General features: G+C 69.4%; 3 protein-coding genes across 4 annotated transcripts; 2 read left to right on the top strand and 1 right to left on the bottom strand.

The window, feature by feature from the left end:
* Nucleotides 1-408: 408 nt before the first annotated feature.
* On the top strand, nt 409-4,495 carry MFAP1 (microfibril associated protein 1). Its single transcript, XM_086471549.1, has 9 exons — nt 409-487; nt 585-804; nt 1,210-1,339; nt 1,663-1,850; nt 2,275-2,383; nt 2,457-2,617; nt 2,848-3,007; nt 3,582-3,671; nt 3,802-4,495. The coding sequence occupies exons 1-9, from the start codon at nt 409-411 to the stop codon at nt 3,982-3,984; spliced, it is 1,320 nt and encodes a 439-aa protein (XP_086327675.1). The 3' UTR covers nt 3,985-4,495.
* A 277-nt stretch (nt 4,496-4,772) lies between these two features.
* HYPK (huntingtin interacting protein K) lies at nt 4,773-5,735 on the bottom strand. 2 transcript variants are annotated; one of them, XM_086471760.1, is made up of 4 exons: nt 5,535-5,720; nt 5,323-5,378; nt 5,065-5,116; nt 4,773-4,907 (listed from the first exon to the last, which is right to left on the bottom strand). In XM_086471760.1, exons 1-4 carry the CDS (start codon nt 5,718-5,720, stop codon nt 4,812-4,814), a joined length of 390 nt encoding a protein of 129 aa, XP_086327886.1. In that variant the 3' UTR covers nt 4,773-4,811. The 2 variants fall into 2 exon arrangements, with proteins under 2 accessions (XP_086327886.1, XP_086327887.1); XM_086471761.1 differs by lacking the exons at nt 4,773-4,907; nt 5,323-5,378 and having other exon boundaries at nt 5,057-5,116; nt 5,535-5,735.
* A 2,225-nt stretch (nt 5,736-7,960) lies between these two features.
* Nucleotides 7,961-11,771, top strand: SERINC4 (serine incorporator 4). Its single transcript, XM_086471709.1, has 12 exons — nt 7,961-8,011; nt 8,129-8,275; nt 8,765-8,943; nt 9,026-9,131; nt 9,167-9,285; nt 9,349-9,560; nt 9,843-9,938; nt 10,012-10,138; nt 10,425-10,497; nt 10,784-10,835; nt 10,953-11,109; nt 11,555-11,771. Exons 1-12 carry the CDS (start codon nt 7,961-7,963, stop codon nt 11,769-11,771), a joined length of 1,536 nt encoding a protein of 511 aa, XP_086327835.1.
* Nucleotides 11,772-17,362: the final 5,591 nt, after the last annotated feature.

Here is a 17,362-nt window from a genome sequence, read left to right as displayed (position 1 = left end):
AACGGAAAAATCGCACCGTCCCGCCGGGAAAGGAACCGGCCCCGGCCGGGCCGGGAGACCACAGCGCCCGTCCGTCCCCGAGCACCCGGGGCCCCCGCCAGGCACAGCGCCAGGGCCCCGCACACCCCGCCGGGCGGCTCCGGGCCCGGCCGAGGCCGCCACCGGCTCCGCGGAGGACGAGCCGGGCCCGCAGCACCGGGCAGACACCGCCCGCAGGGGCCCGCGGCGCCCCGGAAGTGACCCCCACGCAGGGAATCGCTTCCGGCCACCGCCGCAGGCCGCTGGCGGGTTCCGCTTCCGGCGGAAGTGGCGGATCGCAGTTCCGGGTGAGCGGCTGCAAGGAGCCGTTCTCAGCCGCCGCTACTCGACCCCGGCGCGGCCTGTCCCGGCGCCGGCCCCGCCGCCACCATGTCGGTCCCCAGCGCCCTCATGAAGCAGCCGCCGATCCAGTCCACGGCGGGCGCCGTGCCCGTCCGCAACGAGAAGGGTGAGTGGGGGGGCCGCGGCCGGGGCCGGCCCAGCCGTGGCGGCGGGGGAACGCGGGTCCGGGCGCGGGGCCCCTGGTGACGGCCCGGCGCCCGCAGGGGAGCTCTCCATGGAGAAGGTGAAGGTGAAGCGGTACGTGTCGGGGAAGCGACCCGACTACGCGCCCATGGAGTCCTCGGAGGAGGAGGACGAGGAGTTCCAGTTCATCAAGAAGGCGAAGGAGCAGGAGGTGGAGCCCGAGGAGCAGGAGGAGGAGCTCGCCAACGACCCCCGGCTCCGGCGCCTCCAGAACCGCATCGCCGAGGATGTGGAGGAGCGGTGAGTGCTGGGTCAGTGAGGAGCTGGGCCCTGGCGGGTTTGGCCTCGCAGGGGGCTGGGGAGCACAGACCCCGCCTGCCGCCCTGCAGCGAGGGGCAGAAGCTGGGAGAGCTCTCCAGGCAGCACGGGAGAGGCTCTGGCTGTTCTCGCACCCGTGCTGCCCCGTGCCTCAGGCTCTGGCCCTGCCATGAGCAGCCCTGCCCACCCAGAGTCACCGTTTCCCAGGGCACAGCCCCGTGCCCGCGTGTGGCCACTCCAGCGTCCCAGAGAGGAACGTGCGGGGTCTTCCCACGCTTGGCAGCCCCAGCATTAACCACAGCCTTGCCAGAAACGGCTCGTGATTAGCCAGCTTCTTGCAGCCTCTTTGTGCTCAAAGCGCCGTCGTGTCACCGGGGTCTGTTGCAGGCTGGCGAGGCACCGTAAAATCGTGGAGCCTGAAGTGGTTGGAGAAAGTGATTCAGAGGTGGAGGGGGAGGCTTGGCGCCTGGAGCGGGAGGACACCAGCGAAGAGGAAGAGGAAGAGATCGATGATGAGGTGCGCTTGCAGAGCCAAAAAGCGGGCCCAGGGAAGCCCCTGGGTGGCCCAGGCTGGAGCTGCCTTTTCATGGACGTGTGGGCTGTCTGGCGGAGCTGGGCAAGTGTCACAGCTGGGCAAGTGTCACAGCTGGCCGTGACTCCACTCGTGGGTTACCTCCTCTGACGCGGGGCAGGATGGCGGGAGAGGCTGCCCTGCCCCTGGAGGGATGGGTGTGCCGTCTCTTAGCCAGCTCTCCAGATGTGGCACGTTCTGGACAGAAGGGCGGTAGGGAAGCGGTGGCAGGGCTGGCCGGCCGACCGCTCTGCGTTTGTCCCCGTTAGGAGATCGAGCGTCGGCGTGGGATGATGCGTCAGCGAGCACAGGAGAGGAAAACCGAGGAGATGGAAGTTATGGAGCTGGAGGACGAGGGTCGATCCGGGGAAGAGTCCGAGTCAGAGTCTGAGTACGAGGAGTACACGGACAGCGAGGATGAGATGGAGCCGCGTCTCAAACCTGTCTTCATCCGCAAGTGGGTGACGCGGCCGCGTGGGGCAGCCCTGGGTGAGGACACGGGGGTCGGGTGCTGGGGGCCGGGCAGGCGCCGCTGCTGTGGTCTCCCCGCTCCTCGCCTCCCTGGAGGGGAGCACTGGCCGCAGCCTGGCAGGTCACCGTTGGGGAGCGAGGGACGGTCCCTGCGCCGACAGCCCCTCGTCAGCTGCCTCCGGTCTGACCGGAGTGCCGTATGGTGGTGAAGGGGAGCTGCCGGGGGCTGTGTCCCACAGCCAGTGGCTCGGTCTCCCGTTGCTCACGCCTGCAGCTGCGGGGGAGCGGCGTGGTGGTGGCACTGGGGAGAGCCCTGGGCTGCGGCCTGTCCGGCTGAAAGCAGCCGTGGTGCAGTGGGGGGAGGTGTGGCCGACGGGAGGGCTGAAGGCTGCTGTGGTCCCTGCCTGCAGGAAGGACCGGATCACGGTCCAGGAGCGGGAGGCAGAAGCCCTGAGGCAGAAGGAGCTGGAGCAGGAGGCAAAGAGGCTGGCGGAGGAGAGGCGCAAGTACACGCTCAAGGTGCCGAGGGGCGGGCGGGGGATCGCAGTGGGGGTCAGCCACCGCAGCAAGCTTAGCTTGGTCCTTGCTGCAGATCGTGGAGGAGGAGGCAAAGAAGGAGTTTGAGGAGAACAAGCGCTCGCTGGCAGCACTGGACGCGCTTGATACGGACGATGAGAATGACGAGGAGGAGTACGAGGCCTGGAAAGTGCGTGAGCTGAAGCGGATCAAACGGGACCGTGAAGAGCGAGAAGCGTAAGTATCGACAGTGCTGACACGAGGCTGAGAGCCCCGGGCCCTGCGGGCAGTGGAGGCCTCCCTGGCTCAGGCTTGGCTGGACCAGGTGCCCAAAGCCCTTCCTGACCGCCCTCGGGTGCCCCTGCTCCCCTGGAGCCCCTGCACGTGCGCTCCCTCAGAGGGCAGCTGGCCCCAGCAGCTCTCCCAGGAGGGGGCTGCGGGCGCTCAGGGGTTCCTCTCCCGCCCAGCATGGAGAAGGAGAAGGCGGAGATCGAGCGTATGCGGAACCTGACGGAGGAGGAGCGCCGCGCCGAGCTTCGGGCCAACGGCAAGGTCATCACCAACAAGGCGGTGAAGGGCAAGTACAAGTTCCTGCAGAAGTACTACCACCGCGGCGCCTTCTTCATGGTGAGTGGTGCTGCGAGGGGCTGGGCCCAGCCGCGCTGGCAGCAGGGGCTGGGGCCGTGTGAGACCGCAGGGACGTCCTCACCCCGTGGGGAGCCCTGCACCGCAGTGCCCTGGGGCTGGGGGTGCCGGGGGACAAGGGCCGGCCCTCAGAGGCAGCAGAGGGTGATCTGAACTCGGCTGGCTCTTGTGGCAGGGGGTGAGCGGTGACACCAACATGGGCAGGAGAGGGTGAGTGGTGACACCATGGGGGCCTGCCAGGAGCCTGAGTAGGATGGGCGCAGTTCCGCCCAGAACCGGCCTGTGCTGCCTCACCAGAGCACAGGGGGTCGAGGGTTCCCAGTCGAGGCAGAGCCGAAGCAGCAGGGCTGTCCCCACACTGCTGACAGACACTCTCAGAACCGAGCCAGCTACGTGTGGGCTATGGCCCAGGCTCTGGAGAAGTGGCCTGAAAGGGTTTTCCTGGGGGACAACACTGGCGCCCCCCACCTTTGGCAGTAGGTTAATAGGGCTGCAAGCACCGCGGCAGCTCTCGCTGGAAAGCTGGGGGCTGAGCAGGCTTGTCCCTCTCCCACAGGATGAGGACGAGGAGGTGTACAAGAGGGACTTCAGCGCCCCGACCCTCGAGGACCACTTCAACAAGACCATCCTGCCCAAAGTCATGCAGGTGGGTGTGCTGGCCAGGGGTGCCTGGCCTGGGTGCCGCGCCGAGGGGTCCCGGTTCCTTGGCGGGGGCGGGGGGAGCCGCAGGTCCTGTCCTCCCTGGACAGCTGCTGACGAGCTCTTCTGCTCCCCAGGTCAAGAACTTCGGGCGCTCAGGGCGGACAAAGTACACGCACTTGGTGGACCAGGACACCACCTCCTTCGACTCTGCGTGGGGCCAGGAGAGCGCGCAGAACACCAAGTTCTTCAAGCAGAAGGCGGCGGGTGTGCGGGACGTCTTTGAGAGACCCTCGGCCAAGAAGCGAAAAACCACTTAAGGGCGCAGGCAGGAGGGCGCAGCGCGGCCGGTGCTTCTGTGCCAGCTGCCGGGGGCCGGGCAGGGACAGAAGGGACATAGCGCTGTGCCAGGACTCGTGTGGCAACAAGCCCTTCCTCTGCCCTGCTGATGCGGTGCTGCGGAGACCCAGTGGGCTGCCTGCCTGGGTGCTGTGGAGGAGGATGGCCGCTCCGTGCTGGCCAGGCCCGTGGCCAGGCTGCCGTCCCGTCAGCAGCCGCCCAGAGAGCCTCCGCGGTGCCCGACAGCGCTGTGGGACTGTGGCAGCATCCCCAGCTCCAGCATGCCCACTTCTGGAGCAATTAACGGACTTTTATACCTGTCTGGTCCACAGCACCTCCCTATTGCTTGTACTTTCCCCAGTGTCAGTGTGGGCCCGTTTCTGGGCGTGGACCAGGGGTGACTCTGTCTCCTCGCCCTGGTCCTGGGGGGTGTGTCAGCTTTTCTACCTGCGTGGGGGGGGTGGGTTTGATTAAAGCAGTCGTTTTCTTACACGTTCTGGCTGTGTTGTCTGTGGAACATGGCCGTCCCCTTCTGCACCTTCCTGGGAGCTGGGAGGCACCGGCCAGGGCAGGCGAGGGCGGCTGTCCCCACGCCTGGCTGTCCCCACACCTGGCTCCCTCCCACTCCCTCGTCCTCGTGCCGGGGGCTGCAGCTCCCCAAGGACAGGCAACATGAGGTTCCTGCCGTGGCTCCCGGGACACGGCCCTGTCCCACGGGCAACCCACCGGGCAGGCCCCAGGCGCTGCGCAGACCACACCGACACCCCGCTCCCACCAGTGCCTTTATTGGGGAGGGAACAGGCGGCGCTCAGTTGGTGAGGGTGATGAGCGCCTCCACCACGTTCCCCATGTGCTCCCGCAGGCTGCGCTCGGCGGCCGCCCGCGAGATCTCCATCTCCGTCATCTGCAGGAAAACAGCCACGGGACGGGCCGGGGTCGGCAGCGGGGCGGCGCATCCGGCAGTCACCAGCCTCGTCTTCGGGGGCGGGTTCGGTGACCAGCCGCCGGCTGCACCCAGGGTTGGGGACACACCACCGCCCGCCCAGTGCCCCCCTACTCACGATCAGCTCCAGGTCCTCCTTCTTGATGGTCACTTTGGCCAGTTCCTTCTCCCTGCGGCAAGAGACGGGCAAACCTCCGGTAACCGACGGCCCACCCCCTCTCCAGTGACCGCAGCGGGGCGTGCGCTGGGGGGAGGCCCGGCGCGGCTCCGGGGGAAGGGCTGGGGCGGCGACCGGGAAGCCGTGGGCCGTTGTCCGGGCCGTGACGGGCGCGGACTGGGCCGCTCCCCAGAGCCCCGAGCGCGCACGGGCGGTTACCTCTCCTGCTTCGCCTTCTGCTCCCGGGACCTCCGGTCTCCGATCACCGACATGGCCTGCCAGGACGAGCGCGGTCACCGTGCTGCGCAGCACCGGGCGGCTCAGCGCCGCGCCCGCCGGGACGGGCCCCGCGGCGGCCGTGCAGGCGCGGTGCTCAGGGCCCGGCTCGGCCCCCCTCCCGGTCCCGTCCCGGTCCCGCCCGCCCGCCGCACCGTCTCCAGGTTGGAGCTCTGGATCTCCTTCTCCTCCGCGTAGTCGGTGACGCGCTCCAGGTCCGCCGCGCCGCTGTCGTGCTTCCGCGGCTTCTCGGCCGCGCGCCCGCCCGCCCCATCGCCGCCGCCGCCGGAGCCGTTGGGCTCCGTCTCCAGCTCCAGCTCCACATCACCCTCCGCCGCCATCCCGCCGCCGCCCCGCTTCCGGTCACGTGCGCCGCCGGAAGCAGCCAGCAGCGTGCGCCGGCAGGACAAGCGCGGCGGCGGGGGGCGAGCCCCGCCCCCTGGCTCGCCCCGGCCCCGCCGCCCCGCCCCGGGCAGCGGCCCCGTCCCGCCGCCGGCGGGCGCTGCGGAGCCCGGCGGGCCGAGCGGCGGGGGGGTCCTCCGGGGCGCTGCCCGCGCTGCCCGCCACCCCGGGCCGCCCGCCGGCGCTAAGCCGGGTAAGAGGGCTGGGGATCCCGGTTCGGCTCCCGCCGCAATCGCACGCCACCGGCAGGCAGAGCCAGCGCACGGCGGAGGGGCGCGTCCCTACCCGGGGCGGTCGTGGGGCGGTCGGTGGGTGCCCGGATGGCCCGCGGGGCCCTGCCGGTGCCGGGAGCGCCCTTCCCTGCAGGGCCGCGCAGCTGCCGGGCCGCCGGGCAGCCCCGGTGCCGTCTGGACGCTGCCGTCATCCCCGGCCCGGGTGGGCCAAACGGCGGTGGCAGCCCCGTGCCTTCTCGGCAGGGCCGGGTGCCCGGGCTGGGGCGGTGGGGAGACGGGGGGGCTGCAGACCCCGGGGGAAGGGGCGGCGGGCGCAGCGCTCCCCGGCCCCCGCCCTGAGCCGAGGAGCGTCCCCGTGGGACTGCAGCCACCCCCTCGTCCCTGCGGGGCAGAGTGGCCGCCCCGGCTCTCCGGGGTTCTGTACGAGAGCCCAGTGCTGCCGACCGGGGTGGTGCAGGGCTCTGCTGCGGCCCCGGGACAGCACCGGGCACTGCCCGTGGCGCTGGCTCCACAGCGCACCTCGTCTGGGCTGACCTGCTCGTGTCCCCAGGAGCGGGGTGGGCGAGCACAGGCTGTGCCTGACTCGCTGGCCTCGCCGGGCAGCCGGGGACCCTGCGCCACCGCCGCTGCTGGGCTCTGCCACCGGCCGGGGACAGCTCTGCTTCCAGCTTTACGGGTCGGCACCGGCGCCTCGCGCCGGCCCTGCGGCACCTACCGACCAGCCTGAGTGTCTGCCCTGTCCCCATCGTGCCTGGGGCTGACAGCGGCCGTGCCATGCCGGCCTGGCAGACCTGCCAGGGAGTCCGACAGAAACCTGCCCCGAGAGCGGCCTCCTGTACGGGACTTGGACTTGTGTCTGCCAGCCCCGCGCCAGCTCCTCCATCCCCTGTGCCTGCTGTGCCACGTGCTGCACCCACTTCTGTGGGAGCCTCCTGGCCCTTCCACCCCCTGCTCCCAGCCTCCTGCCACTCCTAGTGCAGGGACATGTGCCTGGGGTGAGCCCTGGGATCTGGGGGTCTGTGGTGCCCCGATCCTGGCCAGCAGCTGAGCACTCACACAGCTGCTCACACACCCCCGCAGTGGGATGGGGAGAGAATGGGAAGAGCAAAAGCAAAACCACTTGTGAGTTGAGATACTCTTCAATGTGTGAAGGAAGTGGGAAAAATAAAACACACCCAGCGCTGTAAAGGCAGTCGCTCATCGCCTCCCACCAGCAGCCGGGTGCCCAGCCAGTCTCCAAGCAACAGCCACACTGGGAGCCGAAACCCTTCCCGCTGCCGAGGACGATGCTGTGCCACGGACCGTCCCTTTGGCCACTGGGGTCAGCCGTCCTGGTTCTGCCCCCTCCCAGCCTCCTCGCTGCAGGGGAGAATGGGAAAAGGGAGAGCCTTGACGCTGGGCGAGCCGGGCGCAGCCACAGCCCAAACACCCCCACAAAGCCAGAACAGCTGGGGAGGAACTGGAGGAGGGTGACGCCAGCACAAGGCCTCTGCGGCAGCAACGGGCCCCGTGCACCCCCTGGCTTGTCCCCAGCTCCCGTTCGCTCCCCAGCTGGATGTGCCTCCTGCCATCCCCCTGCCTGCTCAGCCCCTGCCCCGTGGGGTACCCTTGTTCCCCTGCGCCCACGGGTGCCTTTGCATCCCTCCAGCCCTTTGGTACCCCCACAACCCCCAGCACCACCGCCCAGGGACCGGCCATCACCACACAGCTGACGGCACCCTGCGGACCCCACGTGGCCCCCCGTGCCAGCCCATGCCCAAGCCGGCTGCCATGGCATCCCAGATAGGGGTCCCCATGGGCAGGGGTCACTGGTGGACGCTGGACAGGCTCCCTGCCCCAATGGTGGCTGCCAGGAGGTAGCAGCGAGCAGATGGCAGGGCGGGCCGAGCCGACAATCCCCCTAATCCCATCAGGGCAGTGGGGGCCGCGCAGAGCCGAGCCGGGCCATGGCGGGCACAAGGGCGCACGGCCGCCTCCTGCACTCGCTGCTCTGCCAGGTGGGACCAAGGGGACTGTCAGGGCGGAGTGGGGCTGGACAGGGGTGGGGGATGCCAGGCCAGGCTGGGGGGCAGCTCTGACGCTGATGGGGTCCCCCCTGACCATGCTCCCCCCAGCTGTGCTGCGGTTGTGGCTGCAGCTCCTGCCGTGGGCTCCGTGTGTCCACGGGCACCCGCGTCCTCTACACGCTCCTGCATGTCCTGGCCTCTGCCGTGTGCTGCCTCATGCTGTCCCGCACCGTGGCCCAGGCCGTCAGGGAGAAGGTGACGGCGGGACTTGGGACACCCAGGGTGCTGGGGGGTGCTGGGGTGCCGGGGGGGGGGGTGTCCCAGGGGCACTGGGGCTGCTGGGGGTCCCAGAGTTATCATGAGTGCTGGGGGTGCTGAAGGTCCCAGGGGCACTGGGGTGCTGGTGACACCAGGGTGTCAGGCGTCCCATGGGCACTGGGGGTGCCAGAATTGCCAGAGGGGCCAGCAGTACGGTGCTGCTGGGGATACTGGGAGTAACAGGGCTGCTGGGAGTGCCAAGGGTGCTGACGGGGCCAAGGGGGAAGGGGTGCCAGGGGCACAAAAAGATGTAGGACTTGCCCAGTGCGCTGCGGATGCCAGGGTCCTGGGCGTCCCAGGGGTGCTGGGCTGTAGAAGGTATTGGGAATGCTGGGCTTGTCAGGAGTCCGGGGGTGCTGAATGCTATGGGTGCCGAGGGGTGCTGTGCACACCAGCACGCCACCCCGTCGCTCGCTGTGCCTGCAGGTGCCCTTCTCGGCGGTGCTGTGCGAACACCTGCCCGGGGGCACAGACTGCGAGCGGCTGGTGGGCTCCTCGGCCGTGTACCGGGTCTGCTTCGGCACCTCCTGCTTCCACCTGGCGCAGGCTGCCCTGCTCCTCAACGTCCGCTCCAGCACCGACTGCCGTGCTCAGCTCCACAACGGGTGCGGACACGGGGTGCAGGGGTGGGCCGAGCTGCTGGGGGCTGCCGGGGGCCCGGTCTCCCTGATGCTCGCTGCCCCACAGGTTCTGGCTCCCAAAGCTGCTGGCGCTGGTGGGGCTCTGTGCCGCCAGCTTCTTCATCCCCGAGGACGGCTTCATCCGAGGTGCGTCCCCCACCCCGCCCAAGCCAGCACCCCGGGCAGCCCCCATGGCCCCCTGTGCTAGCCCTACCACTGCCCTCTCCCCCCAGCCTGGCACTACACGGGCGTCTGCGGGGGCTTCGCCTTCATCCTCATCCAGCTGGTGCTGATCACCGCCTTCGCGCACACCTGGAACAAGAACTGGTGAGTGCCGCGGTGCTGGGCGGGCTCCTGCCCGCTGCCGCTTCTCACCCGCTCTCCCGGCAGGCTGACGGGCGCCACGCAGGACAAGCGCTGGTACCTGGCCGTGCTGCTGGCCACGGCCGCCTTCTACACCCTCGCCTCCGCCGCCTTCTCCTTCCTCTACAAGTACTACACCCACCCGGCCGCCTGCCACCTCAACAAGGCACTGCTCACCATCAACGGCAGCCTCTGCGGCATCATGTCCTTCGTCTCCGTCACGCCCTGTGTGCGGCTCAGTGAGTACAGCACGGCACGGCACGGCAGAGCCTGCCGTGTTGCAGGGCCAGCCACATCCTGGGGCTGGGGGAGCAGCTGTGGGGTCCCAGCTTGGGGCCAGCACTCGGGCACCTGGGGAGGACCCAGCTCCTCAGGCCTCCTGCTGGATTCTCCTGTGCCTCGGTGCAGGGCGGTGGGCACGAGGGTGGTGGGAGGGGGCTGCCCGGGGCCCATGGGGAGCCCATCCGCCAGCTTGTGGCACTGCGGGGGCTCCAGCAAGGCCTCTGACCCCACCCTTGCAGAGCAGCCACGGTCGGGGCTGCTGCAGTCCTCAATCATCAGCTGCTACGTGATGTACCTCACCTTCTCCGCACTGTCCAGCCGTCCCCCAGAGAGAGGTGGGTGCTTCTGCCTGCCGCCGGCAGCCCCCCTGCCGGAGTGCGAGCCCGTCTCACCTCCGCCTCCCCGCAGTGCTCTACAAGGGGCAGAACCTCACCGTCTGCTTCCCGGGCGTCCGGCAGGACGAGCTGCAGACGGAGGACACCACCGTCGCCATCCTGGGCGCTGCCATCATGTACGCCTGCGTGCTCTTCGCATGGTGCGTGTGCCCGTGGCACGGGGCGGGCAAGGCACCCGCAGCACCGTCCCTTCCAGGCACGGCCAGGCACCGCACAGGGACCGTGTCCCCGGCCTGTGGCACGGCCAGCAGAGCTGGGGGATGTCCCAAGGGATGGCAGGGCCAGAGCGGGTGGGCAGGAGTTTGTGCGGATGGCCATGGCACAGCAGGTCTCCTGCGGCCACGTTGGATCCAGGGGGTGGGCTGGGGGCCTGGAACAGGGTGGTGGGTGCCGATGTTACAATTTCTGCCTCTCTCCTGCGCACAGTAATGAAGCCTCCTACCTCGCTGAGGTCTTTGGGCCGCTCTGGATGGTCAAAGTCTACAGCTTCGAGTTTAAAGTGAGTAGGGAAGCTGCCCCCCGCCCAGCTGTGCCCAGTGTCCTCCTGCCATGGGCACCCCAGACCCACCACCCCAAGCTGCCATCCCAGCCTGGGGCAGGTTTGTCCAGCCAAACATGGGGGGCTTCCCACGGCGCTCCCCTGCCCACGCTGGCTCCTTGGAGCCAGGCAGCCCCAGGGCTAGGCAGGGCCGGATCCTGTGGCAGGGCTCAGCCCAGCAGCAGTGGCCATGGGGCCAGACCACCCTGCCCCGGCAGCAGTGGCCACCACACTGCTCTCTCTGCAGAAACCCTCCTGTTGCTTCTGCTGCCCTGAGAAGATGGAGGAGGAGCTGAGAGGTGGGTGCTGGGTGGATGCTGGGTGGGCAGGCAGAGCCTGCCCTCGGGCTCCTGTCCCAGCCTGGGGTGCTGGCGAGGAGGGGGTGCAGGAGCTGCCGTGCCCCTGTGCTCTCCCAGGCGCAGAGCCAACGTGTGAGCAAGTGGACGAGACCGATGGGGGACAGTGCCTCGTCCAGGACGAGCAAGACCGGGTGGTCTACAGCTACTCAGCCTTCCACTTCGTCTTCTTCCTCGCCTCACTCTACGTCATGATGACCCTCACCAACTGGTTCAGGTAGGGCCCCGTGCTGCTGCCCAGCCCTCCTTGCTCTCACTCCCCTTCCCTCCTGCTAGTGCAGCCGCCCACCCTGGACTGCACCCCGCCAGTGTCGTCACCCCCCCAGTGTCGTCACCCCCTCAGTGTTGTTACCCCCCAGCTCTGACCCGCTCCCCACGCGGGCTCAGGCTGCAGCATCGCACTCCTCACTGGACCTCTGCTCCGGGCCGGGCCGGTGTCACCGGGCTGGCGCCTGCAGACCCGCACTGCTCCGACCAACAGCCCCTGCCAGCGGCAGACCTGCGCTGCAGCGAGATGGGCTGGGGTCTGTGGGGCCGGGGGGGGGCTCCGTGGCAGGTAGTAGGTGCCCAGGGGCACGCAGCTGCTGGGACACGGGGTGACCTGGTGGCTGTGGCTGGTGCTGGGGTCCCTTGGGCACCCAACACCTACCTTCTCCCACCAGCTACGAGAACGCGGTGCTGGAGACCACCTTCACCCACGGCAGCTGGTCGACCTTCTGGGTGAAGGTGTCCTCGTGCTGGGCCTGTGTCCTGCTCTACCTGTGGCTGCTGCTGAGCCCCCTCTGCCTCCATGGCTCGCCCCCGCGCCGGCGCAGCAGCCCGGCTGTGCGCGTCCTGCGGCGACGACGCGCTCCACAGCGCATCAGCGTCTCCACGTAGTCCCTGCTGGGACAGACTGTGGCCAGCCCTGTGCATGCAGCAGCTGGGGCCGGTCCCTGCCATGCCCCGTGCCTGTGCCCTGGTCCCACTGGCCTCCCCTGACCCCTGTCCCAGGAGACGGCGGCATCCGAGAGCCTGAGGGGGACCCAGGAGGTGGGCGCTCCCAGGGACATGGGTCCTGCACCGAGCTGGGGCCACCCGAGGGGGCCGGCCGGAGCGAGCTGGGGTGGTGGGTGCTCAGCCGTGGCCGCTGCCAGACCCCCTCCGGGCAGGGAGCCGCTCCTGCCACTTGCCGGCTGCCAGCCCGGCTGCCCTGGCCTGGGGCCTGCCGGGGGAGCAGGGCTCTGTCCTGGCCGCCTCCGCACCTCCACTCACCCGCCAGCGGTGTGCTCATTGTAAATACCTCCTTGAATACATTTTTATATAAAACTCTGAGCTGAGCCTATGCCATCCACCCCCACACAGGCCACAGCCACGGGGCTGCGCATGGAGGTGCCCAAAGCATCCCAGCACTGGCCCCATCCATGCAGCATCCATGGCCGAGGGCACCTTCGGGGCAGCTCTGCTGGAGGTGGGGGGACGAGCTAGGGAGTGGCAGAGCAGGGAGCACTGGTCTGGGGTCTGGAGCTCCAGGAGGGAGTGCAGCCCATGGCCGGTGCTCCCAGCATGCTCCCAGCTGAGCCCCTGGAGGAGCCAGCTGCCCCCCAGGACACAGGGATGGCTCCAGCATGACATGGCGCTGGGTGCACTGGCCCTGTGAGCCATCAGGGCACCGGCCCAGCCCAGCAGTAGGGCCAGCACAGGGACGGGAGCCCCAGATGAGCACCTGCCCAGGCAGTAGGGACTGCCCCGAGCTGCCTGGCCAAGGACCTGCCAGGACACCAGGCACCATGCCCAGCCCCGGCTCCAGCTGCTCCTGTCCCATCCCTTCCCATCCCACCAGAGCAGCTGCGCCTCTCCCTGGGGACCGTGGCCACAGCACCCCCAGACTGCCCTCCACCCCATCTGATCCCGGCAGGAGGGGGGACCAGGGGGAGCTGGAGGCACTGGGTGGGGGTACCGGTGAGGGTACTGGTGCGAGCCGGGGCATCAGGGTGGCCCAGCCCGGCTGGCGCGGCAGCTGCGGTGCAGCAGGGTGGCAGGCTGCCCTGGGCCCCCACCCCGCCTGCAGAGCAAAACATGGTGGGGCGGTTCCGTGGGGCCCGGCAGCACCAGCTGCACCCGACGGGCCCCACACCGTGGTGGCAGCGGCTGGTGCCAGACGGGGACCGACACCCGTGGCCAGGGCTCCCGCCAGGCCCCTCGCCCACCAGCCTGGTGCAGCCGGCAGGATACAGTCCCACAGGAGCTGAGGGCAGCACCACGGGGTGGGTGACACCAGGGTCTGTCCGGGTCCTGATCCTGGTGTGGCCGTGCAGCCGCCGTGGGGTCCCCAACTGGAGCAGCTGGGGCTGCACTGGGAGCGGCGAGTGCAGCGGGCTGGAGTGCCCAGCACACCCCTCCCTCTCCAGGAGATGGAGGGACCCACTCAGGGCTTGGGGACAGGCGTTGGGTGGCTGCAGCACCAGCTTGAGGACATCGCCCAGGTAGGGCTGGGTGGGGGTCCCTGCAGCCCCAGGCACCCGAGGGCTCCCCAGTGCAGTGGGCTGTGCCCCAGCAGGGACCCATCTCGCCCTGCCCAGGAGAACGACCGGCAGCGTCGTGCCCTGCGTGAGGCCAAGTGCGACGTCTCCCAGCTGCAGGCGGAGCTGGAGTGGCTGCAGGGGGACTTCGAGCAGGCCCAGCAGCACAAGAGGTGGCATTTCAGGGGACAGGGATGACCCCAGCTCTGTAGGAGACCCTGCCCATGCACGGCCCAGCACCAGCCCCATGCACTGCTCCGGCCGCCAGGCAGGCAGCACTGCCAGAGGTGCCCCACAGAGCCCGGCCGCAGGCGGGGGGCTCTGCCAGACCCTGTGCGCTCCTGCCTGCCCTGCTGCCGCGGGGAGGGCAAAGCGCCCCTCTGGGAAATGCTGCCTTGCTTGGCCCCGTCATGAGCGTGGGCAGCTGGGAAGCTTGCCCAGAGCTGCTGGCACATCCCTCCAGCCCTGCCGTTGGCAAGTCCTGTGATGCTGTGTGTCCTTGGGGCTCCCTGGCTGTTCCAGCCCCTCCACAGGCACCCCTGCCACTCCAGGAGCAGGGTGCCCGCTGGGTTGGGGCTGGAAAGCCACACACAGCCCCTGTGCCAGCCAAGGTGGAGGTCCCCTCGGGGGCCATGCCATGAGGGTGCTGTGTCCCTGCAGGGAGCACGTGTCCCTGCGGGAGATGGCAGAGGAGAACCTGACGTTTGCAAGCTACGCCAGGTTGCTGCAGCATGTCCCACCCATCCTGGCTGGGCAGCAGCAGGGGAGCAGCCACTGGGGCAGCCGGGGATGTGATCCTGCCCGGGGGGTGCCACTGCAGTGGGCAGAGACCTCCCCTGGGTCAGACCCTGCTGCTCCGGGCCTCAAGCTGCTCCCTGCCTGCAGGACAATGAACAGGAGCCTCTGCGAGAACAGCAGCAGCCCTCGCTCAGCCCCTGCACGGGGACCTGCGAGCGGTGAGCCCCGCAGCCGCTGCAGAGCCTGGGGCTGGCACCCGTGCAGGAGGGCAGGGCAGGGCCAGGACTGGCACCCACCCAGGCAGGGGAGGGCAGGGATGCTGGGTGCTGGCCAGCCCCGCAGGGCACAGGGCCAGGCTGCCCTTGCTTGCCCTGCTGGTACCCCCGGCTCATGGGGACACAGCACATGGGCTGCTGCCAGGACACTGGGACCTGCGTGAGCCCCTGGAGCTGGAGGCCACAGAGCACACACACACCCCCCCCCACGGGTACCCCCACAGGGTGCCTGAATGCCTTCTGCCTCACAGCCATCGCCCCCAGCCCAGCTACGCAGCCCCCTCGCCGCCTGCCTGGAGGGCACGTGCAGCAGGTGAGCGATGGAGGGTGCAGGGGCAGCACTCGCTGCAGACCCCCTCCCTGAGCACTGGCCCCCGGCACACGAGCTGGGGGGACAACTCCCCACAATGCCCGCTCCCCAACACAGCCTCCTGGGCAGATGGGGACCTGGGCTGTGTCAGTGCCAGCCTCGGGCAGCAGTGGAGCTCGGCCTCCAGCACGGACGCAGCCACCTCGCTCAGCAGCATGGGCAGCCGCAGCTCGGAGGATGGGCCTCCCCCCAGCTCCCAGGGCACCGAGGTGAGGGATCTGTCCCCAGCCTGGCACCCTGGGCTGGGGAAGAGGGACACAGCTCCCAGGCTCTAGGCCCTCACAGTGATGTCTGTCACCCAGCAGGCCCCCAGCCGTCAAGGCAGAGGGACCCCACCACTCCACCAGGCGCTTCGGCAAGAGGAAGCTTCCCACCTTCACGCCAGAGGTAACCAGCAACTCCCCATCCGGTGCGAAGGGCCAGGCTGGAGGGGAGGCGGGGCGCACCCACACCCCGTGCCGGCACCCCACCGCCGCTTCCCTTGCCAGGGGTGCGAGAGGAGAGAGGAACCCGCACCCCCCTGCCCCATGTACCAGCTGGTGTTGGCAGGGGACAGGGGCACGGGGAAGTCCAGCTTCCTGCTGCGCCTCTGCACGAACAAGTTCAGAGGAGACATCCCCAGCACCCTTGGTAACCCCAAGCACCCTTGGTACCCGGCTGGGGCAGAAGCACAGGCGCAGCACCCAACTGTCCCTCCCTGCAGGGGTGGACTTCCAGATACAGCAGCTGCTGGTGGATGGGGAGCAAACCACATTACAGATCTGGGACACAGCCGGGCAGGAGAGGTGAGAGCACAGGGGTGGGGGTCCTGCTGCCGTGCTGGGCCAGCCAGGGCTGGGTCCTGCTCCAGCAGCAGCCCCGCAGCCTGGCAGTCCCTGCACCAGCAGCAAGGCAGCAGGCCCGGCCCAGCCCCACAGCAGCGATGCCCCCGGCCCCAGGTACCGGAGCATCGCCCAGTCCTACTTCCACAAGGCCCAGGGCGTGCTCCTCCTCTACGACATCAGCTCCCCAAGCAGCTTCCTCAGCGCCGGCCAGTGGATTGAGGACATCAAGGTAGGGGAAGGGTCTGACAGGCACCCAGCCCCCACAGAGAGGGGTAGGAGCTTTGGGGCTTCCTCAGGGACAGGTGGGCTGTGCTGTGCCCCAGACGGTCCTGGGGGAGCAGGAACAAGACAGGAGTGAGCCGGGCTGCTTGCTAAGCAAGGTGGGGGGCCAGCCCCTGGGAGCACTTCCCCCCCAACTTCTCCCTTCTGCTGGCTCGTGTCACATCTGCAACCACGCTCTGCTCCCGGGCACAGCACAGGGGTGTGATGGCAGACAGCCGGTGTGCGCGGCAGAGCCCTGCGGCTCCCAGGGAGACTGGCCACAGCAGAGCCCTGAGCCACCTGCCCTTCCCTCCCACAGGCCACCGAGAAGCCACTGCCGCTCATGTTGGTGGGGAACAAGACAGACCTGCGGCCCGGCCTGCCAGAGGCAGCAGGAGTCCACACAGCCCACGGGCAGCAGCTGGCTATGGTGAGCAGGCACACCTCGGGGCCCCCGGGGCAGCAGGGACCCCACCAACACCTGCTGCGCCCCCCAGGCCCACAGCTCCCTGTTCTGTGAGACCAGCGCCAAGGACGGCACCAACATGGTGGAGGCGGTGCTGCACCTCGCCCGGTGAGGAGCCGAGCCTGCCGCGGCACCCAGCTCCCTCCTGCTGGGGCGGCAGGACCGGCTGACACCGCTGCTCCTGGCCCTGCAGGGAAGTGAAGAGGATGGTGGGCCAGAGCAGAGACCACAGCGCTGGACTGGACCTCAGCGTCCCCCCGAGGGCAGCCCCGCGCTGCTGCTGGACCTAGCACCGGCGATGGGCCAGCCACCAGCTTCACGTCTTCTCTGCCAACAACCACCCGCTCCGAGGGTGCCCGCGGAGGTGCTGTGGAGCAGGCAGCTCACCCAGCTTCAGCTCCCGCCTGCTGGTCCCACAGCGGCAGGAGCGGCTCAGCCGGTGCACAGGCCTGGCCGCCATCCCCCAGCCCCGCATCGCCTCGTGCTGACCACCCCCCACCCACCCTCACCTGCACAAACCTCTCCTGGCTTCGTTCCCCGGGGCTTCCAGCCACCCCACCCACCCCAGGACGTTTACCCCTCGCCTCCCTCTGCCCACACCTCACCTCCGAGGCTCCCCACACGCTGCACTCGGGGTCCCACCGGCCGCTCCGGCCCCCCAGGTGATGCCCACGGACATCTCCCAGGCCAGGACCATCTTTGTTCCTCACCATGAAAATGCAGCTGCTCCACACAACAGTCGTGTTTTGTCCATTCCTCTTCTTCACCAGTACCGAACACGGCCGCAAACGCTCCCTTCCGGCGGGGGGCCACGGCTGTGGTGCCCCCTCCCGCTTCCCCGGGAGCCCCAGCCACCCCCCCGCTCGGGCGCAAGGAGGGAGGAGACGGGGCCTGCAGGGCTCCACAAGCTACTTTAATAGGAGATGGACCCGAGGCGGGCGCAGGGCGGTGCCGGGGTCCGCGGCGAGGCGGCCCGGCCCCGGGGCTGCGCTGGGCATCCTGCCGGCGGGCGGCCCGGCCCCGGGGCGGCGGCGG

This window comes from Leptosomus discolor, chromosome 11 (genome assembly GCF_034619465.1).
Source record: "Leptosomus discolor isolate bLepDis1 chromosome 11, bLepDis1.hap2, whole genome shotgun sequence".
In the NCBI taxonomy this organism is placed as follows: domain Eukaryota; kingdom Metazoa; phylum Chordata; class Aves; order Leptosomiformes; family Leptosomidae; genus Leptosomus; species Leptosomus discolor.
Note: the sequence above shows the minus strand (reverse complement) of the source record. Positions and strands in the feature narration are given on the sequence as shown.

Bases quoted from the DNA above. Each gene is read 5' to 3' on its own strand.
- MFAP1 (XM_086471549.1), top strand. From the start codon at position 409: ATGTCGGTCCCCAGCGCCCTCATGAAGCAGCCGCCGATCCAGTCCACG. The intron at 805-1,209 runs GTGAGTGCTGGG...GGTCTGTTGCAG, and splicing joins GCCGAGGATGTGGAGGAGCG to GCTGGCGAGGCACCGTAAAA. The intron at 1,851-2,274 runs GTGGGTGACGCG...CCCTGCCTGCAG, and splicing joins AAACCTGTCTTCATCCGCAA to GAAGGACCGGATCACGGTCC.
- HYPK (XM_086471760.1), bottom strand. From the start codon at position 5,720: ATGGCGGCGGAGGGTGATGTGGAGCTGGAGCTGGAGACGGAGCCCAAC. The intron at 5,379-5,534 runs GTGCGGCGGGCG...TCGTCCTGGCAG, and splicing joins AGAGCTCCAACCTGGAGACG to GCCATGTCGGTGATCGGAGA. The intron at 4,908-5,064 runs GTGAGTAGGGGG...GTTTTCCTGCAG, and splicing joins AGGAGGACCTGGAGCTGATC to ATGACGGAGATGGAGATCTC.
- SERINC4 (XM_086471709.1), top strand. From the start codon at position 7,961: ATGGCGGGCACAAGGGCGCACGGCCGCCTCCTGCACTCGCTGCTCTGC. The intron at 9,132-9,166 runs GCACCCCGGGCA...CCCCTGTGCTAG, and splicing joins CCCCCACCCCGCCCAAGCCA to CCCTACCACTGCCCTCTCCC. The intron at 9,286-9,348 runs GTGAGTGCCGCG...CTCTCCCGGCAG, and splicing joins CACACCTGGAACAAGAACTG to GCTGACGGGCGCCACGCAGG.